The 23,654-nt window shown below is 36.7% G+C and overlaps 3 protein-coding genes across 3 annotated transcripts; 2 read left to right on the top strand and 1 right to left on the bottom strand.

The window, feature by feature from the left end:
* Positions 1–1,369: 1,369 nt before the first annotated feature.
* Positions 1,370–8,740, bottom strand: sspn (sarcospan (Kras oncogene-associated gene)). Its single transcript, XM_051869735.1, has 3 exons — positions 8,002–8,740; positions 4,321–4,407; positions 1,370–2,133 (listed from the first exon to the last, which is right to left on the bottom strand). The coding sequence occupies exons 1-3, from the start codon at positions 8,254–8,256 to the stop codon at positions 1,774–1,776; spliced, it is 702 nt and encodes a 233-aa protein (XP_051725695.1). The 5' UTR covers positions 8,257–8,740; the 3' UTR covers positions 1,370–1,773.
* A 1,139-nt stretch (positions 8,741–9,879) lies between these two features.
* On the top strand, positions 9,880–13,709 carry bhlhe41 (basic helix-loop-helix family, member e41). The gene is made up of 5 exons (XM_051869733.1): positions 9,880–10,129; positions 10,246–10,309; positions 10,441–10,548; positions 10,658–10,769; positions 10,936–13,709. Exons 1-5 carry the CDS (start codon positions 10,068–10,070, stop codon positions 11,850–11,852), a joined length of 1,263 nt encoding a protein of 420 aa, XP_051725693.1. The 5' UTR covers positions 9,880–10,067; the 3' UTR covers positions 11,853–13,709.
* Positions 13,710–15,690: 1,981 nt separating this feature from the next.
* ctsd (cathepsin D) lies at positions 15,691–23,136 on the top strand. The gene is made up of 9 exons (XM_051869734.1): positions 15,691–15,919; positions 17,351–17,507; positions 18,724–18,847; positions 20,381–20,499; positions 20,585–20,784; positions 20,922–21,044; positions 21,585–21,729; positions 22,258–22,356; positions 22,592–23,136. The coding sequence occupies exons 1-9, from the start codon at positions 15,858–15,860 to the stop codon at positions 22,757–22,759; spliced, it is 1,197 nt and encodes a 398-aa protein (XP_051725694.1). The 5' UTR covers positions 15,691–15,857; the 3' UTR covers positions 22,760–23,136.
* Positions 23,137–23,654: the final 518 nt, after the last annotated feature.

The raw sequence follows: 23,654 nt of genomic DNA, 5'->3' as shown, positions 1-23,654 counted from the left end.
AGCCATCCTAGGTGTATATGACTTTCTTCTTTCTGATGAACACAATCGAAGATATTTTAGTAAATATCCTGACGAATCCGAGGTTTACAATGACAGTGAACAGGGGTCCGTATTCCGTACCCCTGTTCATTGTCATGATAAAGCTCGGATGTGTCAGGATATTTATTAAAATATCTCTGATTGTGTTCAACAGAAAGAAGAAAGTCATATACACCTAGAATGGCTTGAGGGTGAGTAAAGCTTGGGCTAAATTTCATTTGAAATGAACTAATACTTTCAGTTAAAGCAGAACTGTATATATGATTTGGTATGTTTGTCTTTTATCTTAGAAATCATGTTGAAATGTTGAAGTGTTAGTTCACCCAAAAATGAAAATAATGTCATTTATTACTCACCCTCATGTCGTTCTACACCCGTAAGGCCTTCGTTCATCTTCGGAACACAAATTAAGTTATTTTTGATGAAATCCAATGGCTCAGATGGCTCACTGATTCGAAACAAAAGATTCGAAGCAGTGTTTTGAAATCGGCCATCACTAGATATTGTTGAAAAGTTGTTATTTTGTTTTTTTGGCGCACAAAAAGTTTTCTCATTGCTTTATAATATTAAGGTTGAACCACTGTAGTCACATGAACTGTTTTAAATATGTTTTGAGTACCTTTCTGGATCTTGAGAAATTCAATGTCATTGCTGTCTATAGAGGCCTCACTGAGCCATCGGATTTCATCACAAATAACTTAATTTGTGTTCCAAAGATGAACGAAGGCCTTACAGGGTGTAGAACGGCATGAGGGTGAGTAATTAATGACATTATTTTCATTTTTGGGTGAACTAACCCTTTAAGTGTTGCTTCTGTGTATATGCTCAAGTCTGAGTATGTAATATGGCTTAATTTACACCTCTTTCGATATAAAACGATATAATAAGACAATATTTATCAAAATTTCCAATTTCTTTGTGGCATGACTGTTAATCTAACTAATAGTTATAAGCTAACAAATTTTACTAAAAGAATGCAAAAAAAACATGCTATATATATATATTTATATATATATATATATACACACACACACACACACACACACACAAAACAAATTTTACTAAAATAATGCAAAAAAAAAAACACATGCTATATATATATATATATATATATATAATTTGGCATTATTTTTAAATATAAATTTTGCAAATATAAAATATTATTTAATTTAAAATATGTTTTGCATAATTTTTTTAATATTCTTCTGCCAACGGGGATGGAACAACCTGGAATTTTGTCTCAGAAACAATAAGCGAAACTTAGAAAAGTGCGAAGTTAGAAAATGCATGCAAAAGGTGAAGCTTGTGCAAATGATTGCATTTCAAGGTGTTTTTTGACTAAGCCAAATTTAATACTGGCAATTAAATGAATTTTTATGCATGGCATTACCACAATAGTAACAACAACAGCAGTTCGTGTCACTCATTTTTTTTTTAAACATGTCTCGTTTTGCGTCATAGATAAAAATACTCTCCTTGGCAGTGGTAAACTTTTTTTTTTTTTTTTCAAACAGCCAATGTAGAAAAATACAATAACTCTAAAAATTGCATAAAACTTTCCAAAATATTATAATATGGCAATACAAACACAGACTCATTCAACTGCTTTGATAAAAGGTCACATGACAGAAAACTCCCACTGGGGCAGATATTGCAGCAAACAGTTTCTTCCCTAAAGGCACAAACACTCCCACGCTCCACATGTTTACTTCTCGACAGAAATCTCTCGACGTTCTAAACTTTCTGCCAATCCTGGGCAGAAGGAGATCCCGTCTGTAGCCCAGCGAAAAACACCTGGTACCTGTGCTTCCATATCAGGAAGGCCCCCACCAGGCAGATGATGGCTTGAACCAGGTTCAGCACCATCTGCAGAAGGTAATACATGGGTAGAGTGCTCACGATGGCACTACAGTCTGTCACACCTCTGTAGGTGAAAGTGCGGGCGATGGGGTCCTCAGGGTCCAGGGTGCACATACAATCCTCCATCATTTCCGTGCAGCTGTAGCTGTTAGTCAGGGCATAATGGTAGCACTGGAAGGCGATGACCACTACGGAAATGACCAACCCCATCGTACACAGGAAGAAGTACAGGAGCTGGGTGGAAGTGGGAGAGCAATTGCAGTCATTTGTGATGATTAAGGCATGGCGATGGAAATAAGATTTTAATAGACTAAAATGCCTGTACTTGTTCATTTAAAACCAGCTCAGTGGCTCTGTCTTGATGACTCAGGAATGTTACTGCCAATGTCAATGGTCCATTAAATATTAAAAAATATGCCTAACTAAAGGAACAGTTCACCTCAAAATTTAGATTTTGTCATTAGCACACTCATGCCATACTTTCTTTCTTATGCCTCGTATTTCTTAAACACAAAAGAAGTTATTCAATAACAATAGATAAAATGTCAAGCTCCATGCAAAAAAACTAAAAAAAAACTAAAATAAAAAAACACCATGAGAGTATCATAAATGTGGTCTTGTGTATTAGCCTATCATTTCTAAACTAATTTTTAACACTTCTCGATTCTCAAAGTGACGTGAACAAACAAAAGGCATTTTGTGTCAGTAATGTTAAACCTGCAGTGGTGCAACTCTTAAAGGTTCCTAAAGAGGGTTTAAGCAGCGAAGCCACAGAAGAACCACTTTGGGTTCCCCAAAGGATGTTTCAGTGAACAGTTCACCCTAAGTGAACCATCTTTTCTTAGGCTGAAGAAAATGTTAACAGTCTGAAGGTTCAAGGTTGTTCAGGGAACCACAGATACTAATAAAGAACCTTTCATTTTTATGAGTGTATTTAAGCAACGACAAAAGTAAATTATTCAGAATTGTGATGGGAAATCCATTTCCTGTGCCAAATTTACACTGCAAAGGTGGCACAGAAGCACTTCTGAAGTGGCATTTAGTGCTTCTGAAGTGACACAGACTGTTTAATGCAGCTCAGAGGTGGCATACATGCTTTACTCAGAAAATACAACTGTACTTTGATACAAAGGGGCTGAGGTGGGTCAGAGCAGGCATAATTTAGTTTGGCTTCTATGCGGCATTACGTCTTAGACTGAATTTTGAGGAGGCACATAGCCGCCTTAACTCAGCTTCCATTTTTTATTCATTTTCATAAGACCAATTGGACATCATCTTGTGAAAAAGAAAAAAAAACTTTTAGATCAGTTTTGTTAACCGCTTCAAACATTAATTGAAAACAACTGACTCAAAAGAACACTGCTAATTTATAATTCAAAGACTTATATAGAGCTTTATAAGTAATATGGTCTGCTTTTATAATACTATTATGGTGGGGGTTTTTTGTCTTTGGAGACATTTAAAATCACCTTCCAAAAATAAAGGTTCCAAAAGGTTTTTTTGTGATGACATAGAAGAACCATTTTAGGTTCCCTAAAGAACCTTTCAGTGATCAGATCTTAAAAGAACCTTTTTTTTTGTTTGTGTGAAGAACATTTGTGACCCTGGACCACAAAACCAGTCATAGTCGCACGGGTATATTTGTAGCAATAGCCAACAATACATTGTATGGGTCAAAATTATCAATTTTTCTTTTATGCCAAAAATCATTAGAATATTAAGTAAAGATCATGTTCCATGAAGATATTTTGTAATTTTCCTACCGTAAATATATCAAAAATTTATTTTTGTGAGTGGGTATGCATTGCTAAGGACTTTTTCCGATGATTTTCTCAATATTTTGATTTTTTTTGCACCCTCAGATTCCAGATTTTCAAATAGTTGTATCTCGGCCAAATATTGTCCTATCCTAACATAATCATACATCAATGGAAACCTTATTTATTCAGCTTTCAGATGGTGTATAAATCTCAATTTCAAAAAATTGACCCTTATGGCTGGTTTTGTGGTCCAAGGTCACATTTTAATAATCCAAAGAACCTTTTTCCACTATAAGGAACCTTTTTGTGCATTGGAAAGGTTCCATGGTTGTTAGATGTTCTTCATGTTCTTCATGTTCTTTATTTATTGTATTTAAGAGTGAATGGCAAAGAGCTACTTGGACAGTTTCATGGAAGAAATAAAATAATAGTGTGTTGGAACGACATGGTGGTGAGTAAATGATCATTATATGATCAAATAATTTTTCAGTTAAAATACAACGATATGTAGATTGTTTTTAATTCTAGACCTGTTGCTAGATAGCCAGTACTCTTGCTCTCAGAGCTAGAATGCACCTTTGTGGGTTATAAAGTCCATTTGAAATGTATTTACATGTGAGGGGCAATTGTAATTTATCCAAAAGCTGCATTTATTTTTCACCTTTATGATAAATTGAACCGATGCTTTCTCATCAGGCACTTTGGTGATGCAGAAGAGGATGAATCCCAGCAGAGACACCACACACATCTGCAAAACACGAAAATACAATAGAGAATTTTTAATAGACTTGTCACTCAGACCCCAAATGTACCATATACGGTATAAACCATCATACATGCTAATTGAGTTGGAGTGTGGATCACTGTTATCATGTGCATCTCACAGTCTGTTGCTGAAAAACGTTGTCATTGTTGCCATGAACACTTACCAGTCTTCTGGATTGATCTAATCTTATTTGCAGTGCAGCAGAGCTCCTAAGTTTTCTATGTCTGCCAGGCTTGTCATGAGCCAACCATAACCCTTATTGTAATCAGCATTGTGCAACTCAGCATTGAGCTGTCATCTGATAATATATTGACTGCTGCTGCAAATTGAATAGCTTGACCCCTCCCCACCCTCCGAGATATCTTTATCTCTCACGCTTTTTATCTCACTCTTTTCTTCTCTGTCTCTCTCTCTCTCTGTGTTTTCCCCATTTTTTTCTCAGCGTGATTGGAGTCTTGTGACTAACGTGTGGTATCTAATTTGATTGTTTTTCCCGGGTTCTGAGGCAGAGAGGTCTTGGTGACCTCAGCGTTTTTCTCCTGGAACAACAGCACTGGTCTCATGAGGCCTAAACTTGAGATGCCAGAGATGTTCTCTGATCTATATTGCTGCAATAAAATGTGTGCGTTCATGATTCTGAATTTGAGTATTCAACATAGCCGTCTCATAAAGACATCGCTTTATTTTTTATTGCCACGTTAGCTAATGTTTAACGCAATAAAACGTTTTATGTGGGGGTTGTGTGGCATTCAGAGTTGAACAGAGAATGCTTTTTAAATATAATTTTGATTCCTTAATTTGAATTGAGGTAGCAAACCAAATGTAAAATTGCAATTTGAATTGAAATTTAAAGAAATTCATGTCATTTTTAACAAAGACCAAAGTTGGTAACACTTTACAATAAGGTTCCATTAGTTAACCACATTAGTTAACATGACCTAACAATGAAAAATACTTCTAAAGCATTTATTAATCTTATTTAATGTTAATTTTGGACCTGAGCTAACATAAAATAAAAAGGAACACTTGTATTTTTACATTGAACAAAGATTAATATTGTAACAAATGCATAGCTTACTTGTTTAATTTCATAAAATGTTGAAATTACAAACTTAGTTAAATTAAAAAAAAAACTTTCTATAATATTAATGTCATCTCAAAAGTGATGCATGCAATGTTATTGTCCTGTAAGTTTCAGCCCCTGCTATGTTGTCATATGGTCTACATGAACTCACTATGTCGGAACATAGGGATTGCTTTGAGCTGGCTTGAATCTTTTGAAGAATTGTTTGCTATTTATAAAGGTACAGTTTGATCTTACTCTCTTGTGATTCTCAAACAAACTTTTATTTTTAGATTCATTTAGCTGAGGAACCCAAGTTGTTCTTATTTTTTCATTATAGGCTTCTGCGACTAAATACTTCTCTGAGCAAAGGCAAGAAGCATGAATACTTTGTAAATCACTGCTGAACAAGCAAAATTTCATGAAAATCTGTGAATAGTGAAAATAGTTCACCATGAAAAGTGGTGAATCTCATATCATCTTTACAACTCAGGATTACATTCAGACTGCAGGAAAAAGTGTCCCAAATTTTGTGTAAAATATGTGACTCAGATCTGTTTTTTTTTCATAACAGTGTGAACAGCACAAACCATTTTCTGATTCAGATTCTGATTTGAGACACTTTCATATGTGGTCCTAAATCAGATTTGCAATGTGACCTCAGTCTGAACAGTCATAATTCATGTGACTATTGCAACTTTTTTTGTAAGTATTACGGTGTCAGCTTTATACAAACAAAACTTTAGGGGTTGTATCATAAATATTTAAATATCATCTCCTCTTGCTTGTCTTTGTCCTCTTCATCGCCTGTGCATTACATAAGAAATGAATGCATAACCGACTTCATTGGCCTTCCTGTATGACAGCGTGCTATATGTGGACTTTGTTTTTATTCTTTTGCACATGCGAGTAAGTTTAGGATCAGAATCAGTTCACACTTGAACCTGATATTTTAAACATTTTAAAAAACAATGTGAACAGGCAAACAAAACAAATCAGATCTGAGCAATAAATCTGAATTGAACACTAAGGGGCCGTTCACACAGAACACGCTTTTCCATTCCAATGCACTACTTTTCCATTGTTTTTCTTTGTAAACATTTGCTAGACGGACGTGCATGACCGGTACGCTCGCATATTTTGCAGCGCCTCGCACATGAGTGGCACGTTTTTAAGGGCTCGTTCACACAGAATGCGTCTTTGCGTCTAAAAATGCAGCGCTCAGGAATGGTTTTTAAAAAGCAGAACACAAGGGTTTCGAGGCACGCTTTTGAGTTTTGATGCAATAACGGCTATAACAAACAAATACAACAGTTGCCATTCCAACTCGCTACTGTAAACAGAAGCTCGCAGCGCTTGCCTCGCCTCTGAGTTCTTCTGATTGGTCCACTGTTTTGGAACTGACATTGATGAGCAGCGCTGCGTGTAAAAGTTGAAATTCTTTTAACTTAACATGGCGTCTTAAAAACGCAGGCGCTCATGTGCGAGGCGCTACAAAAGACATGATACACAAGCGTACTGGTCATACACGTCCGTCTAGCGCATGTTTACATAGAAAAACAATGGAAAAGTAGCGCATTAAAATAGAAAAACGCGTTCTGTGTGAACGCCCCCTAAGACGGCTGTGTCAAGTTAAAAGAATTTCAACTTTTACATGCTCATCAATGTCAGTTCCAAAACAGTGGACCAATCAGAAGAACTCAGAGGCGGGACAAGCGTTGCGAGTTTCTGTTTACAGTAGCAAGTTGGCATGGCAACTGATTTGAGCCACTTCCATATGTGGTCCTAAATCAGATTTGCAATGCGACCTCAGTCTGAACAGTCATATCGTAATTTATGTGACTTTTACAACTTTTCGCAAGTATTAAGGTGTCACAAAACTTTAGGGGTTGTAGCGTAAATATTTAAATATTTACAAAGAAAAACAATGGAAAAGTAGCGCATTGTAATAGAAAAACACGTTCTGTGTGAACGGCCCCTTAAAAGAATTTTAACTTTTACATGCTCATTAATGTCAGTTCCAAAACAGTGGACCAATCAGAAGAACTCAGAGGCGGGGCAAGCGTTGCGAGCTTCTGTTTACAGTAGTAACTTGGCATGGCAACTGTTTTATTTGATGAAACATGGCGGAGGAGGCCATAGCCAGTGCGATTATTTTCTTTTTTTTTCCATGTCAAAAATAGTATCAGTCTATTCTGCTGTTTACCTATTTCTATTATTTCCATTATAGCCGTTACTGCATCACGTCTCAAAAGTGTTTTTAGACGCAAAGACGCGTTCTGTGTGAACGAGCCCTAAGGCTTGCAGTGTGAATGTAGTTATTAGTATGTTATTTTTGTACTTGGATGCATACATGCTCTCTGTAACAGCATGCTTATTGTATGCTATGCTTATGTACAGTATATAAGGCTGTATAGCCAATGAATCTGATGTGACGGCCTCATGCATGAAAGAGTAAACAAGGCATGCTGGGAGTTGAGGGAGAGGTTGATGAAGAGCAAAAGGAAGCTTACAATGATGCCGGCCCAATGGGGCGTCTCCCTGGCCAGCAGAGAGGGGCTAATGGTGATCATGAGGAAGGCCACGCCTGCTACTGCGATGCCCAGCAGAAGCTGTAACAGAGCGACCACCAAAGGAAAGCGGCAGCCACAACATGTTTGGGCTTCCTCCAGCACTGGGCCTCCAGGTTTTGCTTTTCCCTTCTTCTCATTGCCAGGGGCTGCGCTGCCTCCTCCAGCCGACCCCTTCGGACTAGTCCCCGACCCCATAATTCCTCCTGTCTCGTGCTGAGATTCTTAATCTTCCTCTGAGGCCAACTAGATGTTCTTGCTCTCGCCCTCTAGCTGTTTGTCCTTCTTTTTCTTTCTCGCCTGTCGTTTCTTTTGCTCTCTATAGCTAGACTGTTCCTTCACACTGCCTGCCGCCCGCTTGCCCTGCCCTGCCCTTCCCTTCCCTTCCCCTCCCTCCTCACTGGAGGCTTCTCTTCCTACGCGATCCCTGCTCGGGTGCCGCTATTCGGAATCAGAAAGGGCTCTGAACTAATATGGAAAACATTTGGAGCAGATTCCACAAGAGCCACATATAGAGCACAGGAAAGGAGACGGAAAGGAGGGAGGGTAGGAAAGGAGAGGGGAGACATAAAGGGGGGACTCCAACACACGACAACTGCCAGTCTCCCTGAAACTAAACAGGAAACAGGGATCTTACAGAGCAGAAACAATTCTTGTCATTGGCAAACATGTGGGCGAGTGTTTGAGTCCTGCCAACCTCCTGCAACACACTGTGTAATCTATTCATAACAGCCTGGAGTCAGTCACATGATTTTGATGAAGTTACGTGACCTGCGGGCATGTGAGCGGGTTACAGTTAATCTCTTATGAATATTATGAGAGACTGCGGACATGCTACGTGTTCATTTCACTTTGTGTTAATTATGGAGATTCATTAACTACATGCAGGCGACGTTTTTTTATAGTGAATATGTCTGAATTCACCTCTTCATTTTATATTTCATGTTCTGATTTATAACCTAATGGGTTTATCCGCTGAAATGTTCTGAAGGCTGGATATTGACAGAATGTAGTCTATTTTCAGCCACACTATATTGAGAGCTTATTCAATATATGTGTTGTTGTGTTATGTCACACCTCGTCTCAGATAGCATGGAGGCCTATAAGCAAAGCAATCTCAATAGATGTCAATTCAAGGTAAACATGATGCACAGAACTCTAGAAAAGTTCCCAATATTAAGTTGGAAAAATTTATGATAAATGATTATCTACAAATATTTCCATAGCAGTTTGTTATTATAAAAAACAAACAAATTGATACTGTTCATTTAATTTAAAATATACCAGACGATCTTAACTGTCTATTTGCAAATCTTTAAAAATATGTATTTAAAAGACTACTAATAAATATACTTACTGAGGAGAAAAAGAAGAATTTATTGATTTAATTATGTTTTTGAAAAAAAAAAAAAAAAAAAAGACAAAATAGTGATAATTATATTTGGCAAACCTGATAAACAGCCTATATGAGGGCATTTAGCCAAGTAAATAAATGTGCCTTTAAATGTTTGTTTACTTAAATAAAGTTAATAATTTTATATAGGTATAGAAAGAAACAATAAATGTTTAAGCCTATGTACTCATTTAAAAAATATATTAAATATCCTGGTAGCTTATTTCATATGTAGATATTATTTTTGAGACTTAAAATACTATTATTTTAATGCTTTGAGTTTGGAGCGATATGCTGTGGTTTATTTTTCAGAGTCTATTCAGCAATGAACTGACAACTTTCAAGCCCATTTAATTCCCAGACTCTCGAGCTGGTGCAGTTTACACGTGAGTATGCGCGCGGTTCCTGCCTGGTGGAGGCGCGCGTGCGCGGTAGTCGCCACGAGCAGAATGAGTGCGCGAGAGTGCTGGGCAAAGTGGCAGCTCAGGCGAGCGCGCACACACATCATCATTCAGAGGTGCTGCGCGATACCGGACACAACGCACTGCCGCTCCGCTGATACTGGATTAACGAAACCTGATTGTAAAAGAAGCACACAAGAAAGTGGGACAAAGTTATGGATGAAAGAATACCGAGAATGCAGGGAAGACAGTTCCTGGATCACGCGGATTTCTTGGGGTAATTTTATGTTCGGATGTTTTGTTTTAAAATTAACGCAAGTAATGTTATTTGTTTTTTTTTTTTTAAATGTGTATTGAGGTGTTGAGGTTAAAATTAGTGTTTTCTTTTTATAGGGTTGAATATTCGTCTCTCTACATGTGCAAATCCAAAAGAGGGATGAAGAGAGAGGAAGGAAAGGTAAGCAAACTGTGGACCCGTGATGGAAACGTGATGTCCGTCAAGTACACGTAACACCTAGTTATTAAAGATTTGAGTGAGAATTATTACTTTAAGAACTTTTTGAAATGGCTGCTACTTCCCATTCGCAGGACGCGTACAAGTTACCACACAGACTGATCGAGAAAAAGAGGAGGGACCGAATAAATGAATGTATTGGGCAGCTGAAAGATTTATTACCCGAACATCTCAAACTTACGGTAAACTCACCTGAATTTTGTTTAGTCTTGTTAAAATGTGTTTTGTAAATGTATATTACCCACACAGGGAAATTAAGGAAATCCTATAAATGTTCGTAATGTGTTACAGACTCTAGGTCACTTGGAAAAAGCGGTAGTTCTTGAATTGACGCTGAAGCATTTGAACGCTTTGACAGCTGTCACAGAGCAACAGCACCAGAAGATCATCGCTTTGCAGAATGGTAAATTACATAATATGCAACCCACACAATGCAATTTGAGAAATCTATCTGTCTATCTATCTATTTATATATCTATCTATCCTTTTTAATCTATGTACAGTATATTTCTATCTGTCTGTCATTTTTCTGTTGTATATGACAGGACTTTGTCTTTGTTTTATGACAGGAGAGCGATCATTAAAGTCCTCCCTCCAGGCTGACTTAGACGCGTTCCACTCAGGCTTTCAAGCATGTGCCAAAGAAGTCCTGCAGTATCTGAACAAGGTGGAGAACTGGACGGCGCGTGAGCAGAGGTGCACGCGACTCATCAACCACTTACACAAAGTTTCCGCGCAGTTCCAGCCGGGCGCAGGGATCCTGCAGCAGCAGTTGCCAGGCGACGACGCTCCAGAGCGGGACGTGCAGAGAGATACACAAGCCAACTGCGTCCCTGTCATCCAGAGGACTCAGAACCTCGAGCTTAACGAGAACGACACAGACACTGATAGCGGATACGGAGGAGAGGCAGAGAAAGGCGACGGCAAATGCGAGAAAGGATGTGACACAGCGAAAGGAGTTAAGATCAAGCAGGAGTTCGGAGATGAACGTGTCACCAAAAAAGCCAAACTGAACTGGTCTGCGAACGGTGCATCTGATTCCGCCAACACCCGACCGGACATGGCTCTTATGAACTCTTTAATGGGAATGACGGGTGTTGGTGGACAACAAACTCCCTTTTGCATGCCGTTTTACTTCATAAACCCGTCCGCAGCAGCATCGTACATGCCTTTGTTTGATAAAAGTCATTTGGAGAAGTTGGTGTATCCAGCAGCAGCGGCGGCGGCGCTGACCACGCCGTTCCCGTGGCTTTACCCCGGGATTCCCACGCATGCATCCACAGCCGCTGCGGCCGCCGCTGCCATCGCTTTCCCCAGTGCGTCCGCCGATAAAACCTCCGGATATGATGCAGCATCCTCAAAAGATGACGAGCCACCGTCTCCTGACGGTGACCTGTCCAACGAGGCTGACCTGGCCTCTCCTATGTCTGGGGACCATGGCTCAGAGAATGATGCCGGTCAAAGAAATGAAAATGATGGTACATAAAGCTGATCTTTTGACCTTTGAGTGCACACTAGTTTGCTTGTAAAATTGCTATTTATCTGTTTATCTTAATTTGTCATTGAGTATTTAGTATAGTGTTTCTATGGATTTCAAAGCAAAGGCTGTTCTGTTTTTTTGTTTGTTTGCGTTATTATAATTATTATTAGGACTCAAAATTTTACGACAAATCATTTTTTAGGGGAGAATGGGGGACGTTGTAACAGCCAGTGCCTTTTGCACTGATTCCTTGAGATATTTGAATGAAAATCCAATTGACAGCAGCGACTTTTATCTCCTTTATGTCTCGCCATCCAATGGCATATTAGTATTGACTGAAAATGTGTGAAATCTCAGACTATGCTCTGGTTTTTTTTTTTTTGTTGTTGTTGTAGTTGTCTTTTTTATTTTTGATGAAGAAATGTAGTTTAGTGCAATACATATTAATCTTCTTTAAGCTAAAGAACAGCGCTTATACTAGCAATGCGGTTTTTTTTTTTTTTCAAAGATTTGGAAGTCACATATTGGACTCTTGGATGTAATGTTTGATATTGACCTCAAGCAGGCTGGTGTGACTGCTGCAGTATTTGTCAGATATAACTTTCTATTACAGTATGGCTGGATTTCAGTCCTATTTCGCTCTTTTCAATGTTCAGTGCTTGAAAGAGTTACCTACATACCTCAACATACCGTAGAGTTTGGGCCAGGACTCTTAGAGATGCTCCTCTGGTAGGGGTGGTGATGAAATGTTTCGAGCGATTTTAATTGGACAAATGGTGTGAGCAACAATCCTCTGATGTAATGTTACAGCAGCCCCCGTCTCTCTCTCTCTCTCCCGAACAATTAGTCTGAATCACTTGTGAAGGAAATCAGCACTCCAAATGAAAATGGCAGGACCAATCACCTGCCAATCATCACTGAGAGTGCTTTGCCAACAATCTGACATCGTTGTCCTGTGTCACCTCTAGCAAAAATGTACAAGGTATTATAGCACCTTATGGAACTTTGATATTGAATGTAATCTGTGTTCTTTTGGTAGATTTGTACTGTATATATTCTGATAAAAGTAGTCATTTAATCCAGAGGTAAAGTGCACTTTTTCTTGCCTTCTCAGTTTCCTATAACACAATCCTCACTCTTCGTTTTTAAGCCAATGCCCTTTGAACTCAAACTATGATGTATGTTTTTCTTAAGGAAATCTTCTTAAATACAAAGGCAAGTGTTGGAATATATGTATCTATAAATGTATGACATCATACTCTTGAGCTAGCATATTCAAACATGTGAGCTGGCTCATTTTAGTCTGTAGTAGGAGACAACAGACAGCTGTTGAGAAGTAAGGTAAGAGAAATGTGATTATATCAAATGTGTTTTGCCTTTTCTGAAACATTGTCACTATTCATGACCTTGAAAAAGCTAAATGCATACGGGTCATGCTGTGTATTGTACAAATGTTGTGGAGCACTGTAACATGACATGAATAAACATGTAAACGGACCTTTTAGATTGGATAGATCAGGAGATCATGGAAGTTTTATTGAATGTGTTTATTTTTCTAGGCCTGGGTTTATGAATGCATAGGAACAGTGATGTACCAGCTGCCATTTATTTCTGCATTGTAACACATTTCATAGGCCCTATAGTGTCTTTGCCTCAACTGTCATTTGCCTAAACAGTGGCATGTGGATGTATATAGTTTGTGAATATGCTGTATGTTTAATGTTCATGTTGTAGAAGAAATCTATGGATTTTTTTAAAGGATAAACTGAGCGACTGCTGCACATTTCCTTAATGCTTTACACATTTGCTGTTTGAAATTATGCAGCTCAGTTGTCAAATAAACATAAGCTCATGTGAACAAAATGCTATCACCTCGCTCATTTATTTCATCACCGAAATGCACATGATATTCATACAGTATAACACTAAAACAGACTGATGAATCATTCATACTTCAGTGCAGTCAAAGTAAGCATGTGACAGTCCATTTGAGTGTTTTTTTCAATGTGAACCACCCAGAAACACCCACTTACCTGCAGCTGACATCAAGAGATCTGCTAACGTAGCTAGGCTACATGTAGACAGATCTTATGCATAATTAACATAACCTTTCGCTATTTTATAAAAGGCAACCAGTAAAAAATAAAAGTGTTTAGTCTGAAACTGGATATTTCCAGTTATAGTCGCCCATAACTTTATAAAGTATCCTGTTATGAACTAAAATGTGCCCATTTATAATTATCATTAATCAGAATGTCATTAAAATCAAGTGTCTGATGGGCCCAATAAACAAAATGACCTTTTATACATTAAATAATGGGTTTCATGTTGCTTATGTTTGTTTTAGTTGAGAATCAATGAATGAGTCAGCTTGAAAGTCAGCTGACATGAGTTTCATAATGTTGGAATGTAAAAACAACCAAAGTTAACGCATGTGATATGAATCTGTAAAATAAGGAATCTAACCACAGACATAGAGTACATTAAATTTTTACACAGAAAAATCTGCATAAAAAGGATATACCAACAGCAAGGACTCATCTACTAAATGCTTATATAAACACTTAGCTATAGATGTCTGGAAGTCTTATGTAATAGAGTTTGTGATAAATGGTGTTATTTCAGTGGTTGCTCTGAACCGGAAAAAGTGCTGCATATTTACCTCAGGACACCCATGTTGAGATGTGAAAAGTGATAAGAGGGTTTTCGGTTTTATATTTCACCATTCTGTTATGCTGAAGAAGTTAAAAAAACAAAAACTCTTGCAAATTTGTGGAATCTGCTGTCAGTGTCGGGATTGCCCTTTAGCACGTTCTCAGACTGGAGCGAGAACATTATTGAGATCACACTGACCTCTAGTGGTAAAACTGCGAAGACACACATAGCTGAAAAGTGTCCTAATCACCCTGTGTGTCGTTTTATTGAAAAAAGGGAAAAGTGAAATTGTGATAAAGCACACAATATTTCACGGTTTAGCGTTTTAGGGTTGTATGAGGTCGAGGAAACGAAAGTATTATTCTCCGCAATCGTGTGTAGCCTACATTTGTTAATTAGAAGTGTATTTTCAATAGGTTTTTAAAGTCTGTAACTAAACTAAAAGATCTTAGTTTATATCTGTGAGGGTTTTATTTGAAAATGTAATTGAGATTTATTAATATAATAATTCAAACAAAAATGGAAATAAATAAATCACGTTTGGACAAATTAATAGACATTTAAAACTGTTTATTTAACTCATGTTTTAAAATGAAGTTAAATAAAATAATATTTTAATAAATCATTTTTAATTGAACAATAAATTGACGTTTAAAGCGGTTTATTTACTTAATGTTTTAAAACGTAGTTCAATTAAATAATGAAACAGGCTAAATACATTTTAGATGTACATTTTAAATTCCAGTAAAACCCACTCTCTGTCTGTCTGTCAATATGTCAGTTTGTCCATTTAAAAGTGATTTATTTACATTTTATTTTATTGTTTTAATTATTTTTTTTAATATATATATATTTCATGGATTATTCCATTATTACATAAGTGTCACTTTTAGTCCTCCCTAATTTTGGCCTATGCAAATATGTAGCCTATGTAAATTGTATAAATGAAATGAAGTATTCACCATACATATATTCGGATATATTTAGTTGATATACTATATTTAAGTAAATATATTTAACATATTTGACCAAATTATAATGTGATTAATTTGATTTAATTACATTTATTTCGGTCAAAGAGTCGTCAGATTAATCACCAGTAGTTTAATCTTCTCACGTCCGTATATAATAAACATTTCCTCAGAGGCTTTATTCAAATTCTAATTGCGCAGAATCGAGCGCAGCCTTGACGTTCTTCAATGCGCCGTCACATGATGGTGAGTAAAAGTTGCTCAGCAGCGCCATCACGTCAGCTGACTGCAGCCGTTTGTCCTACATATCAGATCATACAACAACACTTTTAACAAACCGATACTTCGCCTCAGATGCATTAACAGGTCCTGAGGGCTCGTCAACATGAGAATCGCCTGTCTGTTGCTAGCTGCTGCCTTTTTCTGGACGTCCGACGCGATTGTTCGGTAAGGTCTAACAAACAAACTTAACAATAACAACAACACAATCCGCTCATTATCGTACGTAAACCTCGCAGTGTGGTCATTTGTAGTTCATTCACGTTATTTGCACTTACTAGTTTGTTTTAATATCATTTTATCCAGTTAATTAAAAAGATTATATTTGTCTCTTAACCTCTATATAATTTTAAATGTTTAAAAATGCTGTTTAGGTAGGCAGCTCACCAGGTTTAAAGGGACAGTCCTTTGTGAAAACGATTATAAAGCGCCCAGAGGTCGTTACGGGTCTCCCACTAGACAAAAAGGCAGATCGTTTGTGATTCAGCAGAAACTAATAAGAGCTGTTTATAGATCAGTATGAAGGGCCCTTTAAAGTTCAGCCTTTAGAAATGCCGTTTAGTGCACTGAAGCTGATAGATCTCACTCAAATGGCTGAAAAACACGCGAATAATGTATACGTAAATCAGCTACACGTGATCATCAATGACTTTTTGTCCTTATGGTGGAAGGCCTTTGTTTTGTTCTTACATTTGACTTGAATGTTATAAATTGACCTAATTTATTAGTGACACGCATAAAGAGGTTTAGTTTTACTCACCGCCCTATCAAAGTCCAAAACACTGCTGCTTTTACTGCATCACATATTGTTAAACATGCGAAGAGAAAATATTATATTTGTTAACCATAATTGATGCAACTAATTCATTTTTAAAGCACTTACTTAACTTGGCACGATTGATTGTAAGTATGTATAGTAAGGTTCTTACCAAACTTAAAGGGATAGTTCACCCAAAAATTGTGCCAACATTTACTCACCCTCAAGTTCCAAACCTGTATGAATTTATTTCTTTTGCTGAACTCAAAAGATGATATTTAGAAGAATGTTGGTAACCAAACAGTTGATGGGCTCCATTGATTTCCATAGTATTTTTTCCCCCATACTATGGAAGTCAGTCATCAACTGTTTGGTTACCCATATTCATCAAAATATCTTTTTGTGTTCAGCAGAAGAAAGAAATTTATACAGGTTTGGAACAGCTTGAGGGTGAGTAAATGACCGAATTTTAATTTTTGGGTGAACTATCCCTTTAATGGTTTGACTTTCTCCAACCCATTTCAAATCAAATGACATACATTGTCTACAAATTAGTGATGTGATCAATCATGATTAATCGCATCTAATGTAAAAGTTTGTGTGTACCAATATATATGTTTACAAACTTTTATGTTATATGTGATTAGTCACGATTAATCGATTTGACAGCACTACTACAAATACAAATTATAACTTGATTTCATCATGATGAAGTGGGTGGAAAGGAGCCTTGACTTGCATTCAGCATGGGAATGTTTGTAGCTTGCTGCAGGTGATTTGGTTATGACCACAAGATAACCATGTGCAGTTTAGTAAGCCCAAATGTTTCTGTTTCTCTCCAGGATTCCTCTAACGAAGTTTCGTTCCATCAGACGGACACTGAGTGACTCTGGCAGAGCTGTTGAGGAGCTTGTGGCTGGTTCTGTGCCCCTAAAATACAACCTGGGCTTCCCAGCTAGTAATGGTCCTACTCCAGAAACCCTCAAGAACTACCTGGATGTGAGTATTGGCTTGTTTACATTATTTCCTGCACATTAATCAATTGGCTGTACTTAATGTAAAAACACCCTAATCATTTACCAAACATCCCTTTTTGTTTTTTTTGGAAGATCATTAATTTAATTTGACATCAGAGGCATGTGAATGTCTCTTTTTAACTGCAGAGGTTGCACAAACTGTACATCCAGGAAGTAGTAGGACAAGCAGTTATAGTTTAACAAGCAGTCCTTTTGCTTAGTCATGTCATATGACTATTAAATACTGTTATGTTGACATGTTGGAACGTGACTAACAGTAGAAAAAAGTGAACTTGAAACCTGTTCTGTCATCTTTATTCAGCTAAATGTGCTAGTCTGTTTCCTGTCATAAGCTGTAATGGACAACATGATGGTGTGATTGACTGTTTCAGACAGCTGGTCATGAGTTTGTTTGTCATGCTTCTGTAACAATGCCTTCACCACAGTAGGCCACATCAATCCTCTTTGCCAATAAACAGCTGATATTATTGCCAGCCGCAGTTTTGTAAACAGGCGTAGGCAATTAGATCTTAAAAGATTAGTTCACTTCAGAATTAAAGTATCCTGATAATTTACTCACCCCCATGTCATCTAAGATGTTTGTCTTTCTTTCTTCAGTCAAAATGATATTAAGGTTTTTGAGGAAAACATTTTAGGATTTTTCTTCATATAGTGGACTTCAACAGTTACTAACGGGTCGAAGGTCCAAATTGCAGTTTCAGTGCAGCTTCAAAAGGCTCTACAACGATCCAAGCCGGGGAATAAGGGTCTTATCTAGTGAAACGATCGGTCTTTTTGTAAAAAAAAAAAAGAAAGAAATTATATACTTTTTAACAACAAATGCTCGTCTTTAACTAGTTCTGCGATGTGCCACACATTACATAATCATGTTGGAAAGGTTACATAAATTAGAATATCAGTAACTCAGTAAAAGGAAATTTACAATATTGTGCATTTTTCTTCTTCTTCTTCTTCTTCTTCTTCTTCTTATTATTATTATTATTATTATTATTCTGAGATTTTCAATTCACAGTGGTACCGAAATCTTCATCACAGGGAATATTTGCATACATAAGTAATTATTTTTTTCCCCTGAGAACCTAGTAATTTTAAACCTGTGTGAAAGTGATGTTATTTTTTTAGGACTACAGTCTGTTGTGGTGCTGAATTTTGAATGAATTGAGGGTTTTTGTTTACAGGCTCAGTACTATGGAGAGATCGGCCTTGGCACTCCTGTTCAGTCTTTCACTGTAGTGTTTGATACAGGATCCTCCAACCTGTGGGTGCCCTCGGTCCACTGTTCCCTGATGGATATCGCCTGCTGTAAGTCCACACAGATCCTTGGAATTTTATCTCATACGATATTGTCAGATCAGTGTTGTCCTTAAATTATTAATTATAAATTTTAAATGAATTCTTCAAGAAACAAGAAGTTATTTCAGTGTGGCCAAATGTTGCTCAAGTTTGTCAGTGACCTCTTTTTAGTGGTAGCAAATTTGTTCCTGTAATCTGCACAAGAACTTTTGAGAGATTGTATCACTACCTTTCAACATAGTTGGGTTCGTTTAACTCTTGCAGATCAGCCTTAGTGACAACTTTACTTGGTGTGGTTTTGGTGTGAATGTTTGGGTGTTTTATGATGTGAGCAAAGTTCTGTATCTATAGTTAAATTTTATATGTAAGAGATAAGGCTACCATGAAATCTAAATTGACAATTCATATTTTATGTAATATTGCAGTATTTATTATAAATGATTTATCCGTGCACATCATTAAATTTTTTTCAAAATTCATGTGCCCTTATAATCTTTAATCAAAATAACTTCCCCTCCCTCTTGCAAGTCATCACTTTTCTTCTCTGATGACATGTTTACTGGCATGAGGGCGGAACAACCTGTCACTCACATGAGATCACAGCAATAGAGTGCAACAGTGTCCGCCCACTTTTTCAGCGGCCTTGGTTCCGGAAGTATTTTTTCCATTCATTTCTCCCATAGGGATTTCAAAAAAGTCTTCATTAAAATGTTATAAGCCATGAACCAAGTCAACCAGCAACAAATCATAACATTACAAACTTTGATTTGAAGCAAAACATTATTTGAAAATCAGACAAAAATACAAAGGTACAAGACTGTGTACTTAACAGCTTTAGTTAGATAAAGAACTACAATCCCATGAAGCATTGCAAACAGCATAATCTAATTAAAAACGATGGAGAAATATAAAACTATGCATTTAAAAATGTGTGTGTGTGTGTATATATATATATATATATATATATATATATATATATATATATATATATATATGAGATTTTTTTTTTTTTTAAGTTTATATTAATATACAAACATTTAAGTATTTTGAGATTGTAGGGAGATCGACTTGATTGCATCATTCACAGTGCTGCATGGGAGTGGGAAGGGCTAAAGAGATCTTTTGGCTTGTTTTTGTTGTTTTGACTCTGATTGGTGGAATTTTCTGTACAGAATTATGGGTAATGTAGTTTTTCTTCATGAATTCCACTGTTAAGCACGATTATTATAAAACTAAGTTAAAATAATACAGACTTCAACAGAAGCAAATGTTATCGATTAACAACCTCGTAGCTCACAGTAAGGATGTCTTTAAAGGTTTATAAGTTATTGTTAAAAATCCAGTTCCCTATGCAGAAAATGAATGGAGTTTACTTCTGGAACCTCTCTGCACTCTTTTACAAACCAATCAATTCCTGATGGACAAAATCAAGCTCCACCCTATAGTTTTTCTTGTTCAAGAAGCTGTTTCACTCAGATATGTTACAATAGAGAAGAAGATTGTTCTAACTATAGTATTTTTTTTTTTTTTTAAACCATGTAGTGCTTCATCACAAGTACAATGGAGGCAAGTCAAGCACTTATGTAAAGAATGGGACTGAATTTGCCATACAGTATGGATCCGGAAGCTTGTCTGGGTATCTCAGCCAGGACACATGCACGGTAGGAATCAACAAGTAGCAAGTCTGAACATTTTTGTCATCAGAAATGGTAAAAGCAAGAAACCGATCTCTTACTTCTCATTTAGGTTGGGGATATTGCGGTTGAGAAGCAGATATTTGGAGAAGCTATCAAACAGCCAGGAGTGGCCTTCATCGCCGCCAAATTCGATGGTATTCTCGGCATGGCCTACCCTCGCATCGCTGTGGATGGGGTTCCTCCTGTTTTTGACATGATGATGAGCCAGAAGAAAGTGGAGAAAAATATTTTCTCTTTCTACCTGAACAGGTAAATTAATTTAATTAGGCTATCCTAGTTTATCCCAGATCTTTATAAAATAAGCAAATAGTTACATGTCAGTCTGTCATAATTGTGTATTAAATGCATTTTGATTGTTTTGAATGTCCCGTTTATTTGTCCGACAGAAACCCTGACACCCAACCTGGTGGTGAGTTGCTCCTTGGAGGCACAGACCCCAAATATTACACTGGAGACTTTAACTATGTGGACATCAGCAGACAGGCCTATTGGCAGATTCACATGGATGGGTGAGAGATTTTTGGGTTCTGTGAATTGTAGTGGTCATCTTAACATTTTGTTGATTTAATCAAATCTATATTTAGAAATCAGAGATAGGTAATGGTTTATTTTTAGGCAAGAAAGTATCTCATTGCAAACTGTCAATCGATTCTGGCTGTTTAAGCCTTTCCAGCATGCATTGCCCTGTGTGGGAATCAAATTTTAACTGTCCACTGTTAAGTGGCCTCCCCAACTTGAAAACTGTATCTATTTTAAATATGATAACCCTCAACTTTATATTAAAATTTTCCCTTTATAAGAAAAATGCAGTTCCTTTTAAGCACTGTTTGATCATTTATATTCAAACTTGAGTTTGCAAATGTCATTTATATGAAAAATGGCATGCATGCATATGCAATATGTTATGTAATATACTGGTATGTAATATACTGGTCTGTCATGTGAGAGGCAAGAATTCTACCACTAAACCGCCAATGCAGAAGATCCCTATAACAATAAGCTAGTGTTAACAGCTCTCTGTTTGTGTGTGTGTGTGTGTGTGTGTGTAGCATGAGCATTGGCAGCGAGCTGACTCTGTGTAAAGGAGGATGTGAAGCCATCGTGGACACTGGGACGTCTCTGATCACCGGCCCAGCCACTGAGATCAAAGCCCTGCAGAAGGCTATAGGAGCAATCCCTCTGATCCAGGGAGAGGTACTGCAACTTTAAATATTCATATAATTATACATCACTGAGACATATACAAATAAATAACTATCTATTAAGATACTATAAAATATTTTAATTTTTTTATTTTAATTTAATACAAATATAGACTACTGTTCAAACGTTTGAGGTCAGTAAGAAGTCTCTTATGCTCACTAAGGCTGCATTTATTTGAGAATGATAGAATCAACAGCATTTATTTGAATGGAACTCTTGTAAAATTATACATATTTATTTACTGTCACTTTTGACCAATTTAATGCATCATTGATGAATAAAAGTATTAATTTCTTTCAAAAAAATTAAGAAAGAAAAAAAAGAAATCATACTGACCCCAAACGTTTGAGCTCAATTTTTTACTTGAATAATGGTTTTTTTTTTTTTTTTTTTTAATTAATATAATTTTTTTTTTACAAGACTACATGCATGCTTGATGTGTTGTTTTTACATAGTCACTTTTGTTTGAAAATATAACATTATCAAAATGTTCTCTTATTGATCATGTTTCCTCTGTAGTATATGGTTGACTGTAAGAAAGTGCCCACACTTCCCACCATCTCATTCGTCCTGGGTGGAAAGACTTACTCACTGACTGGAGAACAGTACATACTCAAGGTCAGTCTTGTTTTGTCACTTCAGTGCTGCTGTTTAGATGTGGTACTTTGCATCAGCAGAACTGTGAAATCGAGGTGTTGTTTGAGAAAAGGTCATGCATGAGTCAGAATAAAATCATGTGCCTGGTGTTTTATTTCTCAAATCATATGCAGCTTGTAAACACTGCAAGTGGTTCTTTCTTATGACAATGACATTCTAAAGATTATATCCCTTTTTATTGTGTGTGTGTTTACAGGAAAGCCAGGCTGGACAGGAAATCTGTCTGAGTGGATTCATGGGTCTGGATATCCCACCCCCCGCTGGACCACTATGGATTCTGGGTGATGTGTTCATAGGGCAGTACTACACTGTGTTTGATCGAGAGAATAACCGAGTGGGCTTTGCTAAGGCCGCCCAGCAGTAGACCTTAACACTTAAGATGTGTCATGAGAGTAATAAGAAATCTAGGAATCTTTCAATATCATCTCTGCTTAAATGACAGAGTAGCGGTATGATTGTTGTGTTTGCACTGCTCTTAGCTTTCAGATGTTTTCGTTTTAAAGAGGCATGTGAAGACGAAATGATTCAGGGATAAGTCAAAAAGATGACACGTTACACTCATTTGCTTTGTAGCAGAGGCTTATTTGAATATCTGTGATTTGAACACCATGTTTTAACATTTATTTTATAATTGTTATGTCATTAATTTTAGACACTACCTGTTTTAAGATTTTTATTGTTGAAAATGACCTTCCAATGACAGAACAAATCAAAATGGACAATAAAGATGTTTTAAACCCACCTATGTTGTTAAACCTTTTTATGTAAATAAGTGTGCAGGTTTTTCTCAGGTCTGGATATTTGATTAATCTATTATATTATTATTATATTATCTATTATATTTGATTAATCTAGTGCTTAAATTTATTAGACCACCACCCAAAGTAAGGTTTGTGACACAGCTGCCCTAAACTAACAGTATTGGTGGTTACCAAAATAATTTTTTATTAATCCACACCAGTATGTGTAAGCTCTTTAGTCACAGTACTGTTTCTAATGCAAAAATATAATTATTGTTGGGAAAAGTGACTGTGGAAAAGTACATAAAAACAATACCAGCAAGTATGCAAGCTGTTATCAAGGCCAAAGGAGGCCATACAAAATAATAATAATAATAATATACACACACACACACACACACGCATATATATATATATATATATATAATTTTTTTTTTGTTATTTTGTGTAAATAAAGACTATTTGGTTGTTTCAGTTTATGTGCCTAATAAATGACAATTGAAAATAGACAAGTAGTCT

Source organism: Ctenopharyngodon idella, chromosome 18 (assembly GCF_019924925.1).
Source record: "Ctenopharyngodon idella isolate HZGC_01 chromosome 18, HZGC01, whole genome shotgun sequence".
Taxonomy (NCBI): Eukaryota; Metazoa; Chordata; class Actinopteri; order Cypriniformes; family Xenocyprididae; genus Ctenopharyngodon; species Ctenopharyngodon idella.
The sequence above is the reverse complement of the archived record's forward strand: the minus strand, read 5'-3'. Positions and strand labels throughout refer to the sequence as shown.

What these genes read in the sequence shown, in the direction of transcription:
- sspn (XM_051869735.1), bottom strand. Translation starts at nt 8,256, where the DNA reads ATGGGGTCGGGGACTAGTCCGAAGGGGTCGGCTGGAGGAGGCAGCGCA. An exon ending in CCCATTGGGCCGGCATCATT is followed by an intron (nt 4,408 to 8,001) that starts GTAAGCTTCCTT and finishes CGTGTTTTGCAG; the next exon opens with ATGTGTGTGGTGTCTCTGCT. An exon ending in CGGTTCAATTTATCATAAAG is followed by an intron (nt 2,134 to 4,320) that starts GTGAAAAATAAA and finishes ACTTCCACCCAG; the next exon opens with CTCCTGTACTTCTTCCTGTG.
- bhlhe41 (XM_051869733.1), top strand. Translation starts at nt 10,068, where the DNA reads ATGGATGAAAGAATACCGAGAATGCAGGGAAGACAGTTCCTGGATCAC. An exon ending in GATCACGCGGATTTCTTGGG is followed by an intron (nt 10,130 to 10,245) that starts GTAATTTTATGT and finishes TTCTTTTTATAG; the next exon opens with GGTTGAATATTCGTCTCTCT. An exon ending in CCGAACATCTCAAACTTACG is followed by an intron (nt 10,549 to 10,657) that starts GTAAACTCACCT and finishes AATGTGTTACAG; the next exon opens with ACTCTAGGTCACTTGGAAAA.
- ctsd (XM_051869734.1), top strand. Translation starts at nt 15,858, where the DNA reads ATGAGAATCGCCTGTCTGTTGCTAGCTGCTGCCTTTTTCTGGACGTCC. An exon ending in TTCTCTTTCTACCTGAACAG is followed by an intron (nt 20,785 to 20,921) that starts GTAAATTAATTT and finishes TTTGTCCGACAG; the next exon opens with AAACCCTGACACCCAACCTG. An exon ending in TCCCTCTGATCCAGGGAGAG is followed by an intron (nt 21,730 to 22,257) that starts GTACTGCAACTT and finishes TTTCCTCTGTAG; the next exon opens with TATATGGTTGACTGTAAGAA.